Source organism: Bacillus rossius, chromosome 3, assembly GCF_032445375.1.
Source record: "Bacillus rossius redtenbacheri isolate Brsri chromosome 3, Brsri_v3, whole genome shotgun sequence".
NCBI classification, from domain to species: Eukaryota; Metazoa; Arthropoda; class Insecta; order Phasmatodea; family Bacillidae; genus Bacillus; species Bacillus rossius.
Genome location: NC_086332.1, coordinates 17,649,697 through 17,673,437, shown reverse-complemented (window position 1 = coordinate 17,673,437; position 23,741 = coordinate 17,649,697). Strand labels below are relative to the sequence as shown.

General features: G+C 38.4%; 1 protein-coding gene across 1 annotated transcript in view; it reads right to left on the bottom strand.

Annotated features, from left to right (window-relative positions):
• The window catches only part of LOC134530022 (uncharacterized), a 231,586-nt gene that overhangs the window by 54,407 nt on the left and 153,438 nt on the right, over window positions 1-23,741 (bottom strand). The window contains exons 5-8 of the mRNA XM_063364550.1: window positions 14,219-14,272; window positions 11,829-11,963; window positions 7,513-7,659; window positions 5,405-5,533 (exon numbers count right to left, since the gene is read on the bottom strand). Of these exons, the coding sequence (XP_063220620.1) occupies window positions 5,405-5,533; window positions 7,513-7,659; window positions 11,829-11,963; window positions 14,219-14,272 (465 nt within the window). The remainder of the gene's footprint in view (window positions 1-5,404; window positions 5,534-7,512; window positions 7,660-11,828; window positions 11,964-14,218; window positions 14,273-23,741) is intronic.

Below are 23,741 nucleotides of genomic sequence, written 5' to 3'. Positions count from 1 at the left end.
GCTTAAGTTGGTTTCCACGAAAAAAAATATATATTCGTGTGTGTACTATAATTGTTAATATCAATAGTTTGAGTTTGATGACTGTGGTAAACCAGTCAACAAAGATGGAAACATACGACACATTTTGGGGAAAACCGAAGGAATATGTAGGTCGTGGCCTACGGGAAGAAGTAACCATCCCAGCATTTTCCTGGGGTGAATCCAGGAAAGACTTATAATAGAGATCAAGAGGTATTGAACAAAATTCGAACTGAGATCATCTTTTAAGTTGTAACTGTGTTATCATGGAGGCGAAGGAAGGTTTGCGTATCTCCGAACAGACTCGGTATTCATGAATTGGGCCACGTCGGAGAAAAGGATCGCACATCCGACTCTTGTCAGTGAACAAGACGACAAGGTGATCGTGGGTACAGGAGACACTAGATTGTCGTTCGTGGAATGAAGGGTGTGCACAGTGTAGAATAAACACATTTAGCCATCACTTCTGTACAACTACGAGGGCTATTCGTAGAGTAAGCTACGTTTTGTCATTAAAAAAATATACTCGTGAGAAAAAAAGGTTTTTGAAGTGAAAACTCTTTTAGCCGCGTTGAGCGATTTTTGGTAGGGGCAAAACTTATGGGTTCGCGTCACCGACATGCTAGTGACGTGTTGCGCCATGCTTCTAGACCCACCGGTGTCAGTCAGTCAGCGTTTGAGTTTTACTATGTCGATTTTTGAAGAGTGTTTTCAGGTTAAATTTTATGTAAGAGAACTACGTTGCAAAATCTTCGGAGAACCATGCTGTAGTAGCACTAAGTGAAGTTAATTTGACAACGTGAATACATAACCTAGGTCTCACATCACTGGTAAGTCATAGCTAGGTAATTAATTTTTACGTAATTTTTTACATACCACTGACAACTGTTTTGACTAAAACATTATGTAAGGATAAATGATATCATGCTGACATCGCACTGATATAATACCAAAATCGTTTATTTGCGTACATTTGACGTAGAAATGATGTCATATTACACATTTAAAAACAAAGTTTTAAGTTTTCACTTCTGTTGACAGTCCCCATGACTGGCTATATTTTTTATTGATAGTTTTAGTTTACTACATATCGACTTCACAATTTAACATAATCACTATTCAATTTCAAACACGTTTCGTAAATCTTCTGCATAGAAGTTCGCCACCTGGGAATGAAGCGGACGCCTTGACCATATACATCATGGACTTCGAGTACGAAATGCGTGTAACCTAAGTACAGGCGCTTAGTAAACATTTCCGGGAAACGTTAAAGCGGTCTCCGTAATCAATTCGGAAAATGATGGCTACACTTTCTTTTTTTTTTTTGGGGGGGGGGGGGGGGGAGGGGGAGAAAAGGACGTATTTTTTGGTTGATTTAATGAAACGTGAGTCAACAATTACAGCAAAAATTACACAATTACGATTGTCCACTGGCTTTATTTCCAGGCGGTGAATTTATCTACGCAGAGTTGTTTAAGAAACTGGTGCAGCGTTGCGAAAAATGCTTGGAGCTGAATGATAATTATGTGAAAATGCAAAGTAGGTCTGTAGTGAACTAAAACTGCCAATAAAACGTTTTCTCACGAGTTTTTTTTAATGACCAAACGAAGCTTATTTTACTCTTAAAATTTGCCAACAAAACTGATTGCTGCTTTGGGAACTAGAAACATTTTCAAACACTCATATCTTCAAAGGAGATTTATTATCTTGCGTCAGTTATTTGGTTTCTACCTCAACTTGATGCCGTGTTTGGTTTTAGTTAACTGAAATCTTTCATAACCCTTTTTAACTCGAATATTGTCTCATTTTTTAGTTAGTATTTAGCCACTAACATCTGAGAACCCGGTATAAATTCAAGCTCTAGTAAATACTATACTAATGTACCTATTTTTACTTATATTTATACTAATACTTTTTTAACCGACCCATAGCCAAAACGTGGATGGCTAAGATGGCCGAGGGGACAATTTTGTCCCAGGGAAAAGCTGTTTTTGGTACATAAAAGTATACATGGTACCTCGACACAATACATTTTATAAATTTATATGTGGATAGTGATAACAATAAAAGTTATTTCAAAACTACTTTATAGTTTTTAAAATAATTATTGATATCAAACAGTGTCTTATCTATTGGGTATATTAGTAACACTGTTAAGAATAAGAATAAACGGAATAACTAATGGATAATGTTAATTACTTATGGTTTTGGGTCAATTTTAGTTCTTTATATTGGTCATGTTTTAGAAAATAGTTTTAAGACTGTTATTTAATTTTAAATTATTCTTTAAACGTAATTATAAATGTTACTTAATGCATGGAACTGAAAAGATAAGTGGTTGAGTTGGCAAACAGAAAAAAATACCCGTTGAAAAGTTTGAGAACCTTTAGGTATTTTAAAATGTGTATTTTATTTTTAGTATGCAGTTATTTTATAGTTAATAGTATTTTTTCCATGGCTACTTAATTAAGTAGATAACTTTAAGTGTGTGCGTAGAACTTAATACAACAAAAATTGTTTTTCTCGACCTCCATCATGGAATCCGAGCAGTCGAAAAAAATGATCCCACGCAAAACTTTGTGATAAAAATAAAAAATGCGAAATGTGTATCTAAATGAATATTTATCATAACGGAAACGGGAAGCTTCTCATCTCGTTTGCCAAATTATTATTATTTTTAGGTTGTCTGCTACGTGCTGTTGTTCAGGTCTGCATTGTTCGGAACACCAAGGGAATGCGCAGCTTAACTGACACCTGACAAGACTGGGAGAAATATCTCCCGCGCAGTTTGCGTCTCCCTGCGATTTACCGAGAGCGGCCATGGAAGACAGGAAACATGAGATATTCAGGTGAATTTTGAAGAAATAGCTCCTTTTGCAGTCGTTACTATGGCGTGACAAAAATATTTTGTACCTAGCTTTTCGTTTCATGGTCCCTAGACTCCGAAACTACCGTCAACTCAAAGGTGTGTGTGTGTGTGTGTGTAAAGGACACGATTGTCGTAATTTTGCACAAGCAACTTTCAGGCTGATACACAAAATACAGAAATGGAAAATTTCGGTCGAGCTCGCTAATGAGCAAAATCGGACAAAGAGCGCGGTATAACGGGTAGAGGGTCATTGAAAAATATAAAATTCACTACCACTACAATTTATTTCAATAACAAAATAATTGCATCTATTTAAAGTACTTTTACCTCCTAAGAACAGTACCAAGAACTTTGGTTCGAAAATTTTGTTTTGGTAACACTGTTGAATGCATTGGATGGAAAACTCGAAATATTTTGGCTGCGTGGAATGTCCGAAAATGTTCGGTCCATATATTTTGTTTTAATTTCTAGAACATATAAGTCAATTCGTCCACAGATTTTCCTGTATATTTCAGAGTTCTATAGAATTTTCCAGAATTTTCCGGGTTCCAAAATAAATACGAACTTCAAAATCTACATGCACATCTATGTCAAGAAGAGTAAATTTTTTTTTCCTGAAGAGCTCTACAAGAAACAAGGCATTTTCTTTGAACTATTTCTAGATGTCTCCTTTATTAAATGCCCATTATTATTATTTTGCAAAGCAGAATGAGATTCTGAGCAATATGTAACCTTACGTTCATAGTGTACTTTTTATAACGCATGGTCCAATTCCTAAAATAATCGGTTAGTAGGTTAAAACAAGTAAACACATATCTTTTTCTAGAGAAAACAATAAAGGGGCTGCATCGTAATGAACAACATAATAGGCGTACAATATTTATTATCTTAATGCCCGCAGCAACTATTTACTCATTACTTAGTAAAAACATTTTGTTGCAATGTTATCTGCTCCCAGAACTGACCGGCTATAACCATGGCTCATTCTGTGTTGCCTAAAGTGTCTAATTAAGTGCAATCCTAAAAGTCGTAGACATCGGATTTCAGCTGCTTTGTTGCAATTTATCAAATAAGGTTGAAACATAAATTATTATTTTTTTTTATCACTTGGGTACCTTGGGTGCAAATAATAACTGAACGGGGAAAGAGAAGGGTAGACGTAAAACGCGAGCATGACTCATCATGCGATGGGTGCAAACTTTTGCAATGTTGGAATACACGAGTGGTGATTAAATGCAAATTAAATGTTCCGAAAATCTCAGGTAATCGTGCGTTTCGCGACCGTCTTTTTTTTTCTTTTTTTTTTTCGTGTTTTTGTAAACGCGTAAATTTTAGTATGTTCTTAAATATGTATGTATGTATATATATATATATACGTATATATATATATATACACACACACATAAAAGAGCATATCATGTGTAAATTTGGTGATTTGAAGATGTTTCAGAACCTGCATTTTATATTTTTACTGGAGAGATGAGAACTTCCCCATATAATCCACCATACACAGTTGACGTACGGGTGCTTGTTTTTTTATAACTCAGAAATTTAAATCTTAGAAACACACAACTTAGGAACTCACGTAATAACACACAATATAGAATTTTCAGCCATGCCAGTTATATTTCATGTGGTTCTAGCTTATGACAGTTCTTGGTTGTGCAACGTTCAGAAATTTTTCTGACAACACTAGTGTTAAAGTGGTCTACAAAATATTTGGGAAGGGGGGGGGGGGTGGTGTTTAGGGGAGGATATAAGGAAAGGAGCGGTAGAGCGGAGGCTCTAGGTTCGGAATCTTCTCACTTTTCGCCTGACTCTGTTTCTCGGGAGTTGATCATGGCGTCTTTCAATCAATATGACAGGTATTGCCAAAGGATCTTCCGATTTACCGAATTACTTTGCTTATCTTCTATACAATCGGCGCGAAGCAGTCTCAAAGGACGTATATGTACCTGGGTACATCTTAGCTTGCCTACTACAGTATGTCCACACTGGCAGTTAGTTCCCTTGCAGTCGTTCATCTGTGCATGTTGATTGTTCTAAGTTATGACGTTCCTGAGTCATGCGATTCGGGGTTTGGCATCTAAAATGTTGTGATGGTTCTAAATTGTGCGTTTCCAAGCAAAGGCTAGAGACCTGAACAATTCGCGGATTCATTTCGTGTTATGCTAAAATTCAAATAAATATACCTTAGTGCTGCTTCTATCATTGGTTCACTGTTGATCTGGAGGACTAAGGGCCAATTAGAGACCCTCGCCCATAGAAGTGTCGAATCACAGGCCACCCAGTCGAGACGACTCACAAGTCAGCAGCCAGTGAACAGTTGGCATTTGCCCGAGTGTGTAGAGGATATTTAAGTCTATCCTGAAGGTGATTGAACCCGAGAAATTTTTCCGGTCTCTAGCAGTGGCGCCTGGCACCGCGTGGCAGTGCCAAGGTGTGCACAGGGGTGTAGGGAGACTCGGGCCGCGCGCGGCGCGCCAGAGGGCAGGTGGAGGCGCGGGCAGTACTCACAGTGTACCTCTAGCGTGAAGGTCATGTTGGCGGGCGGCGGCACGCCGTTCACGGCCAGGCAGAGGTACGTGCCCATGTGCGCCCTGGTGATGCGCGTGATGTTGAGCGTGTGTCCCGACACCGACATGGCTGGAACACGAGCGTGCACTGCTATCAGCACTCTACACCACCGTCAACACTCTACACCACCGTCAACATTACACAACCATTAACACACTACACAAACATCTACACTCTACACCACCACATTCCTCTAAACCACCATCAACACTCTAAACCACCATCAACACTCTAAACCACCATCAAAACTCTAAACCACCATCAAAACTCTAAACCACCGCCCTACACCACCACAAAAACTCTACACCACCATCAACACTCTACACCACCAATGTTCTATTCCACCACCAACACTCTTCGTCTCCAACACTCTACACCACCAACACTCTAAACCATCATCAATACTCCACATCAACACTCTACACCCCCAGAAACACTCTACATCACTCTCTACACCACAAACGCTCTACACTACTTTCAACAGAACAACACCAAAACTCTAAACAATTTCAACAAATTCCCTATCATAAAAGCTTTAAGTACATTTCAGCCATCGACTAATAAGATATTTTGGCTTTCGAGATGGAGCTGTATGGACGTTTCGCTCTGCATTGCAGCAGGCATCTTCAGGGTTGAGATTCAACTGAGCGCTGCGATGGGGGAAGGGTATATTTATACTTGCCGGAGGTCTTATTGAGGCATTCATTAGGAGGAAGCCTCTCATGATTGGCTACCTGAAGAAGGTGTCAGGCAAGTAGCCTATAAATATACAGCTCAGCCATATGATGAAGCTCAAACTTGAAGATGCCTGCTGCATTGCGGTGAAAACAACCACAGCGATGCCGCTAAACCTCGAGAACCACAGAGTTTAAGAATAGTTTGTGAGGGAAACCAAAAACTTTACTCTATAGTTCATTATCCCTTTTTTAAAACATAAAGACTGCAAAAAGATTTTTTTCATGGTATATCTTTGTAAAGAGCAGGTATTTACAAGTGTGTGCACCTGCTTATCCATACATGCGTTTAAATTCTATATACTGCAGATTCCATCTCCGCAATGTTGTGGGTGTTGCGTCGTGGCGACGCTGACTTAAACCTTGCCACAGCGAGCCGCCTGCTGGTGGTTCCCAACCACGCTGGAAGCTATAAGGGAGGAAGGGAGGAACTCTCTCTCCACGGGGGAGAAACTCTGACTGCCACGACTGAGACCAAATTTTTTTAAGTAGTTTCGGGCCCGTCCGCTAGATAGTAGCTTTCATAATATATATTTTTAACACAGCTAAATTGATTGTGAGAAGTAATGCATTAGCTATCATCAGGAAAACAAACGAAGTGAAAATTTATTCTCTTTATTTTGGTAACGTGACAACGTCTAATAAATCGATGAACGCCGGCTGCACGCACGAAAAAGTGACCCGTTACGCACATTGTTCTGTTACGCTGTGTCCCGTTGCGCTCATTGGTCCGTTACGCTGTGTTCCGTTACGCTCATTCTTCCGTTACGCTCTGTTCCGTTACGCTGTCGGCGAGAGCAGTAATAATAGGTTATATTACAATTGGCTAAAAAATTATGGTGATGCTTATAATTGATGATAGATATTTGATTAAAATTTATTTATATGAAAACTTTTTCATAATTATATTTAAACTTTATAGCTAAACGCCAGTTTTTAAAATTAACTACAAGTCATCTACACGTGAACTGTTTCGTCGACTGTTTATAAAGTGAAGTGAAAAGTTAATGTGGTTTTCATTGCTTATTACAACAACAATTTCGGCAATAAAGGTTAATTATTCTTGCATTTTAAAAATCTGATTACTAGTATAATTTTAAGTATTTATTCTTTTATTATTAAAATTAAAAATGATTCAATTTTATTCGTAAAAGTATGCAATCATTTCATCAATGTTTTGTTACGACGTTGTCACGTTAAAACTATCGTCCGTAAACCGACTTTACAGACAACCAATTGTTGTTGTTGTTTTTGTTGATCTGGGCATGCGCAGAGTCAGCGAGCCAGCCACGGCGGCACCCGGGCGGGACTCACCCTGCCAGGAGCCCATGGGGATGACGGAGCCGTCCAGCTTCCTCCACTCGACGGCGGGGCGCGGGGTGCCCGCGGCGGCGCAGCGCAGGCGCACGTTCTCGCCCTCGTGCACGACGGTGGGTCGGGGCGGGAGCTGCGAGCCCATCCCTGCGACAAGCGGCGAGCGCCCGCCACTCTACACTGTGCCTCCACCCCTCTGGGCGAACCAGCTGGGGATACTACACACGGCTGCGGTCATCTTTAGCATGAAACATGATTTTTTTTCTGCATATTAAATTATAATATACAAAAAGGGTAGTGAAAATTGAAACAAATATGGCGACACTGCAAACTGTCATGATCTTTATTTTTTTCTTACTCCCTACTTAGTTCCTTACTCTCGCTCTGTCTCTTTCTATTCCCCACTCCCCAGGAGCGTTAAACGTTTAACGCAACCTTGTTGGAAGTCGCATTAGAAGTTTCACTTCAAAAAAACGAGAGGGGGGACGAGGGGGTGCCCAGAGAAAACACAGTGGGTCACGACAATGTCCGCCATGTTTCCTACATTCAAAAATTCCTAATTATTCTTCGCCGGGAATCTAATCCGGATCGTCTTGGTGGAAGGCGAGTGGTCTGTGCCCTAGCGATATGGACTACTCTCCTTTTGAAACGTAACGCAGCTGGAAGTAATCTCACTGACGTCATAACGGGGCAAGTACAAGTACACGAGCATTCACGGAGAACTGAGACACCAGTAATTGAAAATTAAAATTAACACGTATGTGAAGAAGAAAAAAAAATGTCGTGGGAACATATGGGGTTCACAAATGTTGGAGTAATTTTGTCTTACGGAAAATGTGTTCCTTTTGTATGCAGTTCGCGCGCTGGAAAAAAAAAAAGATTTCTGCGCTCTGCACGTACGCTCACATAATACACCACGCGTAGCGAGTTACTCATCGCGAAGGGCGGTCAAGTACTACGTGCATTGAACCGCAATTCGACCATACAAGCCCCGCCGGCAGCGCTTAGTCACGTCTGCCCAGCGCGCGCGTTAAATTTCTCCGCGATGTATGTACGTGCGTACTAGTGGCTAACCACTCACTTCCCAGGATAACAAGGAATGACTAGAGACCTGCAAAATTCGCGGATTCATTTCGTGATATGCTACAATTCAAATAATTATACCTTTGTGCTGCTTCTACCACTGGTTCACTGTTAATCTGGAGTAATGAGGGCCAATTAGAGACCCTCACTCATAGAAGTGTCGAATCACAGACACTCGGTCGAGACGACTCACAAGTCAGCAGCCAATGAACAGGTGGCATTTGTGCGAGTGTGCAGAGTCTATCCTGGAGGTCATTGAACCCGCGAATTTTGCAGGTCTCCAAGCGAATGATATCTAGTTGTGGAACAATCGACGGACTGAAAATAGGGCTACACTTTCATCGCTGTATCGCAAAGCCACAAATCGAAAATTCTTTCCATTTGTTGCACTTTATGGGGTGAAGCTTAACTTGGCTAGGTAAACAGTTTGATAACATTAGACTTACGTACGATACAATTTTTAAAAAAAATATTTTTACATGCGTAATCAGTACATTTGTATCTGAAAATTCTGAACATGAAAGATTACAAAAGTCTTCCTCGTCACAATTTGTTTCTTACGTAAGTTCCGTTACAATAACTAGGTAATTAATTAAAATGTAAATGTTTTGTGTTTTCATGTTAATTTTATATAAGTTTTACTAAATAATTTTAACATCAAGTTTCTTTGTTGATTCATAGGTGTGTATAGCTATGTTTTGTCACCTGCTTGTCAAGTCACTTGAATAGTCCTGTAATTCGTTATTGCAGACATGATTTGGACAATAGAAAAATTTCGATTGCAATTTTACGTGACAACGTCTAATAAATCGATGAACGCCGGCTGCACGCACGAAAAAGGATGACTCATTGTCCCGTTACGCACATTGTCCCGTTAAGCTTTTTCCCGTTACGCTCATTGTACGCTTGCGCCGCATCTCTCTCTCTTCCACTTGATTGGATCAACCATTGATTGGACTTTTTAGAGGCACATTAAACTTGAAACACTCCCATTCGTTTCCTACTTTTCCTATCCTATCCTTAACAGAATAACACAGATTGGAAGAAGTTAAATAGCAAACATGTATAAACGTTATAGTTAAAATAATCTTTTCGTTAAAGTAATAACCATATTTGAATTAATGAGTGCAAATAAAAGTAAATTTATCAATTAAATTGTAGATTTCATTTCACTCCTTCTTTGTATAAAAGTTATAGTTAAAATAATCTGTTCGTTAAAGTAATAAACATATTTGAATTAATGAGTGCAAATAAAGTAAATTTATCAATTAAATTGTAGATTTTATTTCACTCCTTTGTATTCATACAAAATAGTGATAATTCAATAAAAATTATTCAATTTTATTCATAAAAGTATGCAATAATTTCATTAATGTTTTGTTATGACGTTGTCACGTTAAACTATCGTCCGTAAACCGACTTTACAGACAACCAATTTTTTAAGACAGTATTATGTATAACTCCATTACTAAACTATAAAACACATTGGTTGAGCGGTCGGAAGAATCTATTGACACGAGTTTGATTCACGCAGGGATCGAACGCGTATTTTTCACAAGTGAGAAAGTGGCGGGCGTTTATGTGAACCAGTATGTTTTCTCGAGTTTATCTCGTTTTCCCCGCCAATTGACGAAACGGTGAAACCTGATTCATTAATAACAGGAAACCGCAAATGAAATACTTTTTTTTTATTCAGAGATTATTTAATCGAAAGGCAGCTAATTCTTACCATAGGCAAATTAATGACGTAGACCGCGCCAGCAAGCCACTGAGTATAAAACATTTATGGCCCCGACATTGAAACGTCTCGTCAACCAACGAAACTGTCAAAACCACGTGAAAATGGGAGCTACAGTTGGTATATTTCTGATGTTATTTTTTGTGCATGAAAAGCCCGGTACAGATTCTTAAAAGCACTCAAGGGACTTGAGTTACAGCTTTATCTTCATTTCTACGCCATTAATAGTTATGGTTATAGCTCAAGTATCATAGTCACCCTACGCACGATGAGAAGACTGCGCACCAGTTCAGAGCCAGAAGCACTATCGTCCCGCCTCACTAGCTGAGATAAACCCCTGACCAGGCGACGAAGACGCGGCAGTGCGTGCTTGTTTTTTTTTTTTTTTTGGGGGGGGGGGGGGGGGTTATTCGGAACTGTAACCGATTTCCAGAACCGGGAATCTCGGCGCTAGTCTTCAACGGAACCGAGAATTCCCGGTACTTTCGGTACTAGGAAGTTTTTTTTTTTAATTCATAGATTAATGGTTCAACAGTCAGTTATTGAAGTAGTAATAGTTAGTTTGGAACGATTAAACAAGTTTTAGTGACCAAAATTAAGAGATGCAATTTTTTTTTTTTACTGCAATACGTATCTAATAACGTGAAAACCTACCTCTCAATCTTTTAACTCTGGAAACAAAAAAAAAATCTTTTTCAAACAAATAATCGTTTTAACGCACGCTAAATCACATAGTTATTAACTTAAAATAACGTTTATTCCTTTCATAAGAAACTTCAAAGAAAAAAAGGTGTCGTTACGTAAAGAATGCTGGCGCCACAGCCATGGGCACACCGACTGGCGACTGAGGAGCGCTTGCGGCAGACTCGCCCCCCTCCCCCGCCCGATGATCGTCTCGCCAGAGTCCCGAAAAGTACCGAAATAACCGGGCATCGATTTTAAATGCCCGGCTGTTATTTTAGGGAAGCCTAAGATGTCCATCAAGTTCTGTCCCTGCCCGAACACGCCCGAATATTCATTCACCTTCGGAAAACTTCGGAGTTTTGTTTTTGTAAATGCAAAATAGTTAGTATAGCTACATTAAAACAAAATTGGGAGATTGTGTGAATTGTTTGTTAGGTCAGGATAGCTACATATTAATGTTAATTCCTAAGCAACCATAAACTTATTTGACAGTATTTTTAACGGAGCTATACTGACCTAACATAACCAACCATCCACAATTTCGTAAAGTAGGTATTTATAATGTAGCTAACCTAACGTATCGTAATAAAATTCATTAAACACACGACTGAAAATAGCACATTGAATAACGGCCAATATTAATAAACAATGCCCGTGTTTTTCATTTTGAATTTACAAAAACAAAAGCCGAGGTTGGCCGAAGGTGAATATTCGGGCGTGTTCGGGCAGGGAGAGAACTTGATGGACATGTTGGGCTACATCGAGAGTACCGAGAGAAGCCTATAGTAGGTACTGCTCGGTGCTCTCATACCTGCGATGGCGGGCGGGATGAGCAGCTCGCCGCTGTCGCTGCCGTTGGCGGAGTGCTTCCAGGCGGTGACCCCCGGGATGCCAGGGACCCCGTTCAGGCCGGGGCGCCCCGGCTTGCCCCGCGGCCCGGCGATACCTGCCGGCAGCCACCCCGGACACTCCTCGTCACAGAACAAGAAGTGCGACTCTTACAGTGGAAACTGAAACCACGTTTCACGCGACACGTGTCGCTATCTGTTGGGCGGGCCCATAACTTACAGCAAATAAAAAATCGGAATAGAGGTTCTCATACAAGGTTTTTTTTTTAGTTAATACGTTTTTTTTTTGGTTGTATTAAGTTGTCTCCTTGACGGCGCAAAACTAATTTAATCGATGCGAAAATACTTCATGCTGTTTTGTAATAAACCATCATGTAATAAATAAATATTTATTGAAAGGGAATTAACCACTATTAAGTTAACTGCATTTATTAAGGTTTGTATTTAATATTAAATTTCTAGTTAATTATTTTTTTAAGTTTTAGGGTTTATTTATTTCTCTAAAGTAAACTACTTTATAAATGTTTCTTAATATTGCTTGTTTTTTATATAAAAAAATTAAAAATATTTATTGAAAGGGAATTAACCACTTTTATGTTAACTGATTTTTTTAAGGTTTGTATTTTGTATTAAATGTCTCGTTAACTATTTTTTTTAAGTTTTTGGTTTTATTTTATTTCTCTAAAGTAAACTGCTTTATAAATGTTTCTTAATAATGCTTGTTTTTGATATAAAAAATTTAATAATATTTATTGAAAGGGAATTAACCACTATTAGTTAACTGCATTTTTTAACGTTTGTATTTCATACAAAATGTCTAGTTCATTAATTTTTTTTTAAGTTTTTGGTTTTATTTTATTTCTCTAAAGTTAACTGCTTTATAAATGTTTCTTAATAATGCTTGGTTTTTGATATAAAAAGTAATATTTATTGAAAGGGAATGAACCACTATTAAGTTAACTGCATTTTTTAAGATTTGTATTGTATACTAAAAAAGTCTAGTTAATTAACTTTTTAAGTATAAGGTTTTATTTTATTTCTCTAAAGTAAACTGCTTTATAAATGTTACTTAATAATACTTGTTGTATTTATAGACATTTCCTTTTTAATTTAACGTGTATGATTTAAAACATTCTGAAAAAAAAATATTAACCAGACATTAGATAGCCATGTAATGCAAAATCCATTTTAAACTGTCTATGAAAATTATATTGTAAAAAATTTATAACATTTTCGAAACGAATATCGTTGATGGAATCTGATCAGTCAACTCTTTTAACGACAGTATCACTGAGGTTATGATGTATTAGTAACATATAAGGGACTGAATTCAAGCAACGGGACTGTGATTTGAAGCAAAATGTGTTCGCGTGCTTGATAAATCGCGCTGTCCGCATTTCTTGTGTGACATATATTATAATAACATAACTATACTTTATTAACTTTTTGAAATACCGGGGAGAACATTTTCTTTAGAAGAATTAATAGCTTGGTGTTTTGTTCACAAATATAGAACTTTTAATTCACGAATCTGCAAGCGAAGCGTCCGGTCGGTGACTGGAGGGAAGTCGAAGCGAAGTATCTGGACGGAAGAAGGCTTGCCTGTTTTCCCCGTGGGACTTTTCCTGAAAGCCGTCCGCGTGGTGAAAACCCAATTGGGTAGAAAGGCGGGAAAGAGGATGGGCAACGGGAGATAACAGTCGAAGAATGCGTTTTATGGTCGGGATAAGGAAGAAAATGGGGTTCCGAATTTACGAGCAAATAAAGAAGGACGCAGAGAAGGAACAAAAACCTGAAGGCTGTCTGGGGTCAATCTGTGTATTGCAGACACGAGAAGACAATCAAGAAAACAGGCCTAGAGAGGAATGTTAAACACCTGTACAGTCTTCCTGAATGGGTTTTAAGGGAATGAGTAAATATTTTCAGTTTCATAAATAAATTATCTTAAATAAAACAGAGTAAACAAATGAAAAATTTCAAGTTTTCTAAAACGTCGTGAGATGTGTAAAAAATTATTTCTTGATTTTAAAGAATATTTTTCAACTTTAAAGTAAATGACAATTGAAGAAAATAATGAAGTTTATATTTGAGATAATTGTTTCAATCAGTAGAAAAGCAAAAAAAAAAAAATATTTTTCTTTTGAACACGTTGAGAAATAATTTTCATTTGTTCTGTTTGGGTTAAGGTTTATATTACTTTGCTAGGAAAATTTGATATTTTTTCATACGGCGAATTTCGTTGATGTAAAAGTGGTTTTAACTGCATGAAAAACAGGGCTATCAAGAATGTATTCTTGTGATGTTATCATCTGCCACAAATCTTGGCCACGCGTGTGGCAGTCTCCGCTCTCACCTCTGGATCCCTTAGGTCCTGGGGGACCCTGCGGGCCTTGTGTCCCTGGGCGACCTGCAACAAGCCACACACGCCATCACCACATCATCGACACACACGCCATCACCACATCATCGCCACACACGACCTCACCACATCATCGACACACACGCCATCACCACATCATCGACACACACGCCATCACCACATCATCGCCACACACGACCTCACCACATCATCGACACACACGCCATCACCACATCATCGACACACACGCCATCACCACATCATCGCCACACACGCCAGCACCACATCATCGCCACACACGCCATCACCACATCATCGGCACACAAGCCATCACCACATCATCGCCAAACACGCCATCACCAAATTATCACCACACACGCCATCACCAAATCATCGCCACACACGCCATCACCACATCATCGCCACACACGCCATCACATCATTGGCACACACGCCATCACCACATCATCGCCAAACACGCCATCACCACATCATCGACACACACGCCATCACCACATCATCGGCACACACGCCATCAACACATAATTGCCAAACACGCCATCACCACATCATCGTCACAGACACGATACTTGATGTAGCACGTAAGGTTGAACATTTTACGGTACCATTTAGTTTTGACCAAATTAGTTTTGAAAAAATAAGTTCTTTGTTATGATTTTTCAATAGTATCATGCATAAGCATATAAAACAGCTTAAATTATGTCATGTTATATATCTTACGTATCCAAACATAAATATATACTAAATCTACGTACTAAAAATACAGAACGTCAGCATAGGGAACTAAAACAATTTTTGATTGATTGCATGATTTTAATTTCATTCTGCTGCTAACATGGTTTTCAAAATTTGAATAGTAGGACCTACTTTCATTCACTGTCTTATTATTGTAATTTTATTTAATACAAAAATGAAAATGCCATGTTGGAAGCACAATGTTAATCATTTTCTTTGTGATATTTCTCCGTAGGACTTCAGCCACGTACGGTAACAGATATATTGTTTTGATCTACTTAACTGTAAAGTTATTAGGTTTACAAATTATTTTTACTAACTTCAATGTTCCATTTAACTCTGTAAAAAAAAACCACGTATTTTGTACATCGTACACAGTTATTTTTTATTTTCAAATGTATGTATAAACATAAAATAAATTAGCTAAACTTGACATTTTAATTAAAAATACCTGATTTCTGGTACATTATATGTTTGTGTTATTGTTTTGCCTTGCGTATCGTAATGTTTGTTTCATTGTTGTTGCCCGGGTGTACAAACAGTAAAGTTTGTTTACTGAATTTTACTGTTTCTTTAAATTTTCGTGATTGACTTCGTTTGCCATCTATAGGAATCCATAAAACGTCTGCAGGAAGATAGTACATCAATATACGGCGATGTTTATTTGACATTCGTGAACTTCATGAAGATTTTTCCAAACACAGCGGTCTGGATAGGCGAGGCAATTCATTCAGCAAAGTGTCTTCCGCTTGCGGTCATGTTACCTGGTTTATTCGCGGATATTATTTTAAGGTAGAAATTATGTCTGAAGTACACATTGTTGTTCCCGACATCTACCTACATCCCACTTCATGCTTTGTTGAAGTAACGCGGGTAGAAAAACTGCACACTTGCCAATGAAGAGCTCACCGATGGGCCTCGTGGGAAACACTTTCCGCAATAACTTAATCAAGGAACACACAAATGAAACACCGTGCTTCATGTAACAAACGACACTGTGACATTCTAAAGGCCTTGTCACACTGTCAAAATTTTGTCTCCTTCAAACACAGTTGGGCAGATTACTTCAATATATTTTTAATCATGTCACACAAACAAATTTTATTTTTGGCCTAAGCTACATCAAACTTTTGTATTTAAACTTCATTTTCAAATTAAATAATTCATCACTGTGCTGGGTAAAATTTTTGAAATTGTTATTATTTTTTGCTTAATAAACTTTTAAAACATATATAAATATAACTCAAACTAATATTCGTTACAAAGTAAAGTAAATGTTCAGATTTTTTAGTTGCATAAAAACAATTTTCCTTTAACATATATAATTAATTTTGCAAATGACATTTGCATTAACATAATTCTAGTTTTTTTTTCAAATTATAACCCCTTTTATCGCCAACGCGTTCTTCGCTATTTCAAAGATCCGTTGAGACGGAAACGGACGTCATTTCCGTTTTTTCCAGACACAGCTTCGATTAGCTGATTGCATACAAAATTCAAAATATTTTAGAACCCGTCCTAGCCTATATGCGAAATATTTTAAGTCAACCAACTTGTAAAATAAACATGGTTGCGCTTGTAACGTTTTTGGTGACGTCATAACCCTCCCTCCAACTTTACTTGACGAAACCTATTGGAAGGTGTTGGAAGTGAAATTTGGATAGCGTGACACGGCCTTTAGTGTCACCCAAATGTTTCCTCTATGCCATTCCACAATAAACATGACAACCGCGCTTCATGTTGCAACTTGTCAGGAGTGGTGGAGACAGTCGACAAGACGAGTACAGTCGTCTCGACTGTATAATGGAGCAGTCCAATGAAATATGTCGTCTTTCGTTGATGACGTTATTAATGTTGAACTGTATTGGAATAATGTTCGCAGGCTTTCACGGCCATTGTCTGAAGTAGCTTGGCTTCTGGGTTGTAGCCGTGTCCTTGGCGAGTAATTAACCGACGTTGCGGTCAATATTGCAATCACCATCATTGGGATATTCGAAAACCAGGTACGTCAATGGCATATATGTGAAACGTTTGCCTTAATTCCTTTTTTTTTATGATAAATTGGCACTATTAGTTTTAATAAATAAATTTCGTCTGGCCTTAACAAATTGAAGGTATTTAAAATTTTAAAAATTATCAATCTATTTTTTAAACCTAATATTGCCATCACTTGAACGGGATTGTAACAAGTTACTTGTTACCCTGTTATCGGAATAGAGAAACAAAGAAATTCTGTAGTGGGTTTTCTTCTTTTTGCGTTACTTATAGTTTTGGAAGCAAGTGCTATTATTTATACCGTGAACACGCACACACCAAAACACATATATATATTTATATATATCTATATATACACACACATTTATATGTGTGTGTTTAATGTAAAGTGTGTGTTCGTAAACACATATTTTCTCCACAACTATCCACTGACGCCACTCACGGTTATGGTGGTTGATAAACCTTAGTCTCCCATTGACAATAAGAGTGTATCTGAACGTGGATGGGAGCGGATTTTGAAAATCTCTTCTTAACACCACATTAGTTTCTCATGAGAAGCCAGAAAATGTTTCAAGTGTTTTTGAACAGACTCACTAACTGAGTAGCGAAGTGTACCGGTGGGTCGCCAAGATGTACAAACATGACAGAATGTTCCAAAACGTTTTGGAACTTTTGAGAAACTTCTCAAATTTTCCAGAATTTTCTAAAATATTGCATGTGTTAAAAAAATTTGTCCAAAATCCTGAAATTTTTGAGAATGTTCTTGAAAGTTTCGCTTATTTCTATAATGTTTCGAAATTCTAGCGAAATTCCGAATGTTCTCGAATATTTTGGAACTGCAAATTGTAGACGCTTCATTCCAGAAATATTGTCACTCTGTGGTATTTAAGGTGACGTTCAGCGCGTATTTATCAGCTCTTGTTTGCAACAAACAAGAGCTGATCAAAGAGAATAATACCTAAAAGTTCAAAGCTAAAATTCAAACGATATAATTTAGTTAATTGGGTCTTTGTTCCATATTCTTACACGGGCAAAGCAAGGTATTAAAGCTAGTATGAATATATTAATTCATGAATATATATTCTATAATAGTTTTCAAGATATTACTCGAAAGCTATAAATTTTAATTTTAAATTAAAATAGAATTTTTAAAATAAAATAATATACAATTAGCCAGAAACCATCTCTAAATTCATGGTAAATGGTTGACGGAATGAAACGATGAGGTGAATGGAAGAACATTGAGGAAACGCACGCAAATTTTTTCACTTGCGAAAAATGATTCGACTCTACCAGTAATCGAACTCGCATCATCTTGACGGGCGAACGTTTTACGAGGGATATTCTTAAAGTAAGGTCCGTTTGGTCATTAAACAAAATCAAACTTGTGAGAAAAAGTATTTTACTGACTGTTTTAGTTTACTGCATATATACTTTACGTTCCCTCATAATCGACATTCAGTTCTAAGCTCTTTTCGTAACGCTGCACCAGTTTCTTTAACCCCTCTGCATAGAAGTTCGCTGCCTGGAAATTAAAACAACTGACAATCGAAATTTTGAATTGTTTGTTGTTATTGTTAACCCATGTTTCATTTAATCAACTAAAATGACGGCCTTTGAAATCTCAAAACACGGTAGCCATCATTTGTGTTTCGACTACGGAGATTGGTTAAACGTTTTCCGATGTTTACTAAGCGCCTTTACTTACACTACACGCATTGCATATTCGAAGTCCGTGATGCATATGGGCAAAGCATCCGTTTTATTCCCGGGAGGCGAACTTCTATGCAGAAGACTAAAGAAACTGGCGCATCGTTACATTTTTTTTATTTACTTCATATTGCATACATATAGGTTATTAGGTTATAGTTTCGAGAAATTGAATTTATTATTTATAGACTTTTTTTTTAGTTATTTCCTCCTGTTGCATTCTGCAGCCTGTAACAAGGCATAACATATTGGGATGATATGATTTATGCCTTGCCATCCAAGAAATTTATATATAACAAAAAATAATTTTTTTAGCAAAAAAAAAGATCATTTCAATGATTAGGGGACTTGATGATAAAAAATATCTGACATCCAACTTTGACGATAGCTGTAACAAGGCATGCTGAAAAGTCTGGCACTCGAAATTTCACAGTCGTGGCCTCAACCTGGCAGCCAAGAAGACAAATAGTAATAATGTTTTTTTTTTTTTTTTTTAAATTTTTGCCTTCATGTTTAGGATTCCACCGCCGCAGCCACTGTCCCTTCCCAGCCAGACGCGCTGTCTAGCTGACGAAGGAAATATCTCAGCTGGCTCCCGCAATGTTAACAATTTCAAACATAAATTTACGAAGAACGCTGGTTAACAATTATCCAGGGATCTTCGTAAAAATTTACAGGAATTAAAATTCACTCCCTTTGAACACGAATCCACAAGAATAATCTTTGTGTACTATTATCAAAACGTCAAGACTCTCCAAAACAAAACAAAAAAAAAGATTCTATTTTTTTTTCCTTCCACGTTATTTATTTATTTTTTTTTTTTACTCTATAAACGAAACTTGGAAGTCGAAATATGGCTATCTGAAATGACGAAGAACCCTTTGTGTTGAATTCTTCGTTGAAAAGTCCGTACATTTACAGTGCGGGTGACGGGCTTAGGTGAAGGTGTGAAAACAGGACCTGCGTTCAGCTCCGGGTGTGAGGGGAAAGGAGGGGCATTGAGCATCCGAGAGAGTGTGAAGTAGGGGGTGGGGAGGGGTGATGGGGAGGCTAATAAAGTAGTACGTATGGCATCCTCCCGGGGGGTCCGTCAAAAACTCCCGCCTTCCACGAGGGCAAGTTCGTATCCTCTCTCTCTCTCTCTCTCTCTCTCTCTCTCTCTCTCTCATACTCTCTCCGGCCACACTATCAGCTACCGACCATCCTTTCCGCCGCTGCATTAACCACCCCCTTCACAGCTCGCTACTCCCACCGGGGCGCTCTTTTTCCGCCTCTCCCCTCCAACCCCCTGATAGTCCTCTGTCGGTCGTTATCTGGCGGGCCTCCATCCCAGCCGGTTAACGAGCGGGTATTCAACACCGCGACGGGGTCATCTGCGGAAACAGAGAGAGAGAGAGAGAGAGAGAGAGAGAGAGATAAAAAAAAAACACAAGGCAAGGACTCTCGTCCCATTCCAAACGGTCGAGGGTGTGGATGACGACTATGCGTTGACGCCTTTTTTTTCCCTTCTTCTTCATTTTTATTTTATACTCGAGGGGGGTCCGCCCACCTCCGAGAAACCAGCTGTCTCGACAAGGGGGCGGGGAAAAAAGACTACATCCTCCGCAGTTAAAGATGTTCTACCTCGACCGCAAAAAAAAAAGTTATAACCTTACGGGTGCCATGTTTCCTTCACCCACGCTCTGACAGTTCGCGAGATTCCTGGCCCTCACACTCAGTACATTTTAGTCCGGAAATCGTCCTGTGCGAGTTGTCGCCTTCAATTCCTACGCACGGGTTTACTTTTCATACTTTTGTTTTCCCTTCTCGAAATAACCACTATGAATTTTTTTTCTTCAATACTTTTACTTTTTTTTTTGTTTCAAAGTCTATTGAAAAGAGGTGAACAAGCTTAAATTGAAATAACGGATATCAAATCAGATTATATATCACATTTATTGTTTATTTTTAAATGATTTTTCGACAAACTACTAAAAATATATTACAGGAGGAGAAAAGTTGATTTCTTTGAGCAACGAGTTTGTTTCAGAAAAAAAAGAAATATGTTTTATTTAGCTGGCTTCGCACTGCTCCCATATTAACGCCAAGAGGTCTTTAACTCGAATATTGATAAGGTGTCTGAACTATTCTGTCCGAGCTCAAGGAAGTCGCGGGCACAGACAGTAAACAGTAAGTAATCTAACGGACTCTGCGGTGCTACACGTCAACAACAGACACGTGAAAGTTTAAATTTGGGTTATGACCACAACGTTGGGTGATTGCATTTTCCAGTTGTTAGTTACGTTTAAGGGCGACTCCTATTCGTAAAAAAAACTGCAAATTGTGTTTTGTTGTAGGTTTTGCTACATATTTTACGATACTCAGAATCTGAAGTTTATAAGCAAAATGTAATGCAAGTGTTTATGATTAATTGTTTTTTTTTATTTATTGCATCATGATCTCTCTCTCTCTCTATTAATGTCTGCGTTCCCACAGAAATACAATGCGTACTTATTAATTTATAAAGTCAAAAATAGTATTTAAAAAGTAAGCATTTGTTCGGAAACATCTGAAATTAAAAATATAAAAAACTAAAAATGCGACATGGCCGGCGAAACAGAGTTTCATCTACAGTGTCACATCACGGCGTGACGTCACTTTCAATGTTGCGGAGGGATATGATTCTATTGACGCAACGAGAGCCTACACCCAAATAAATTAATTTTCCCAATTGCTCCGATTTCGAACAGTTATAAGGCACAAAACGTGGAGGGGGTTTGGGGAAAGTAAATGCTTATTACACAATGGTTTGTTTGCGGTTAAAATGAAATGTAATTTAAGGAAAATGATATTGAATTGATTGATGTCTTACTGCTCACGGAAGCCGACATTGGCTTACGAAGTGCCGGCAGAATTGACATTAATTATATTTTTTTACGGATGGTATTTGCTTTACAAGGCACCTAGTCGGGAAGCCTTCTTTTCACAGACGAGAGAGCCAAAACCCGAAGTTCCCCGAAGTTCATGCTTTTTTTCCATATCTTTTATGTAGCTATCCTAACCAAATCAACCGTCCACAATGTTTTAAAGTATTCATAATGTAGTAAACCTAACGTAATTATCCATTAGTATCCTTTTATCAACACCACCATATTTATTTACAATGATAAAAAAAACCCGAAGATGCACGATCGGTCGTTTGGCTCTCTCGTCTGTGAAAAGAAGGATTCCCCACCTAGTCGGCGCACATTCCAGGGAACAAACCTGCCGGCACTACCACTCACTGCCTTGTCACGTGACGAGCGAGGCGCAGGCAGTGTCCGCAGTCAGCGAGGCCCGCCTCGGGCGCTTGGTTTGCAGCTGCAGGACGTTCACCGCCTGTCACCGCGACTAAGTGACATCGTGCGTGACTTGATGGGCACAGCACTATAGCTCAGTTGCATTCCCAGCCGCTCGGAAAAGTAGGTTGTGGTTCGATACAAAATGAGCCAAATATCGTATCATACCTGTATATTGCAAGCATTTCACATCTTCGTGGAAGTCATATATATAAATGTAATTTAATTTTTATTTGAGAAGAAAAAATAAAGTGTAATGAGTTTTATTCATGAATTAAGAGGAAATTATATATGCCATTTCGGATTTATTTTAATACTAGCCTCAGCTTGCAGTACCGATTTGTTATATTGCTACGCGGCCCAACAAACCACAATATTTATATTATATATTTTGTTGACGTTTATATCCGAGGGCCTAGTCTCATCTGGAGTTCCCCAAGTGGCATGGCTAGTTACTTTCTTCCATGTGCATGTAAATATCGAACTGTCAAAACTAAAAATAAGCTTGGAAATATATAGTCAATGCCCGTAAATGCAAATAATTTGAATAAATCCTTCAGTTGCAAAATACACTTAAATGATTAATACAACTTTTTTAAATTTAATGTTATGATTACAACTGTATCTTCATTGTCACTCTGTTTGTTCTGTGATTTTAATGACTAGATTCATTCCACAGAATTATCTCTGCTGTGTAAGCAAGCAATGTTTGTCACCGGCTGATATTGACTTGCTTTCTTTGTGTTTATGTATTTATAATTTTTGTCTATCGCTTGTCTGTGACAACCAGCATAAACTAGCAACGGCGTATGTCAAAAAAGGCTTTATTTGAATGATTCTTTCAATTGGGATGATTTGTGCCTCACGAATGGAACAGATCTCAGTTGCAGAAACGTCGCAACTGTCTTGTATCAGGAAGCTTACTGTGTTTTTATTGTGCTGTCGTCGTTGTGGTGGGTTCGCCTGTGCGTCTGTGTGTTGTTGCGTTGTCCATATTATCTGTGTAGTATCATCACTGTGTTGCCCAAAGTTAATTTTTGTCTTTATTTGCTGCTATTGTCGCAACTGTCTCGTCGTAGTTCATCTGTTCTGTGATGTCTTATCAAGGCAATTAACTTTTGAAATCGGCTGATTCAGGCTTTTTTTTTTTCTGTGTGTTTGCGTATTCATAATTTTTTTGTCCGTTTTTTTGAGATTTTCCTATGGCGGACCAGCAATGGCGTATGTCCGGAAAGAAATAATTTAAATATTATACTGAATCAAACAACATTGTTCCATAGTTTTTTCACATATTTTTGATAATTGTATTAGAGTGCTGAGAAATAAAAATGTTTTTAAGTAGACTAAAGAGTACTTTTGAGCATTTGTTGTGTGCCAACGTAATAAAATCGTAAAATTTATGCAGAATTTATGGTAAATACAAAAATCGTCAATAGGCCCTTAAATATATTTTGTTCCATACAACATTATTCGAGGGGACCCTTCAACTGACGAATCCGAAATGGCGCGGGGTTGGTTCCTTCTTTCAGGGCAGGATTCTCGAAAGTGTTAATTTCTGGCGTGAACCAGCTGTAATGGAGCATCTCTCCCTTCACCGGTGACGCGCGCGGCCGCATAGCTCAGCCGGCGCGCGTTCCTCCTTAATGGACCGTTATTGGCATAGTTGCCCCGAGTCCCCGCGGCATCTCGGAGGCGCCGGTGAAGGGAGCTAGAGGCGTCGACGTCTCGCGGAGAGGAAG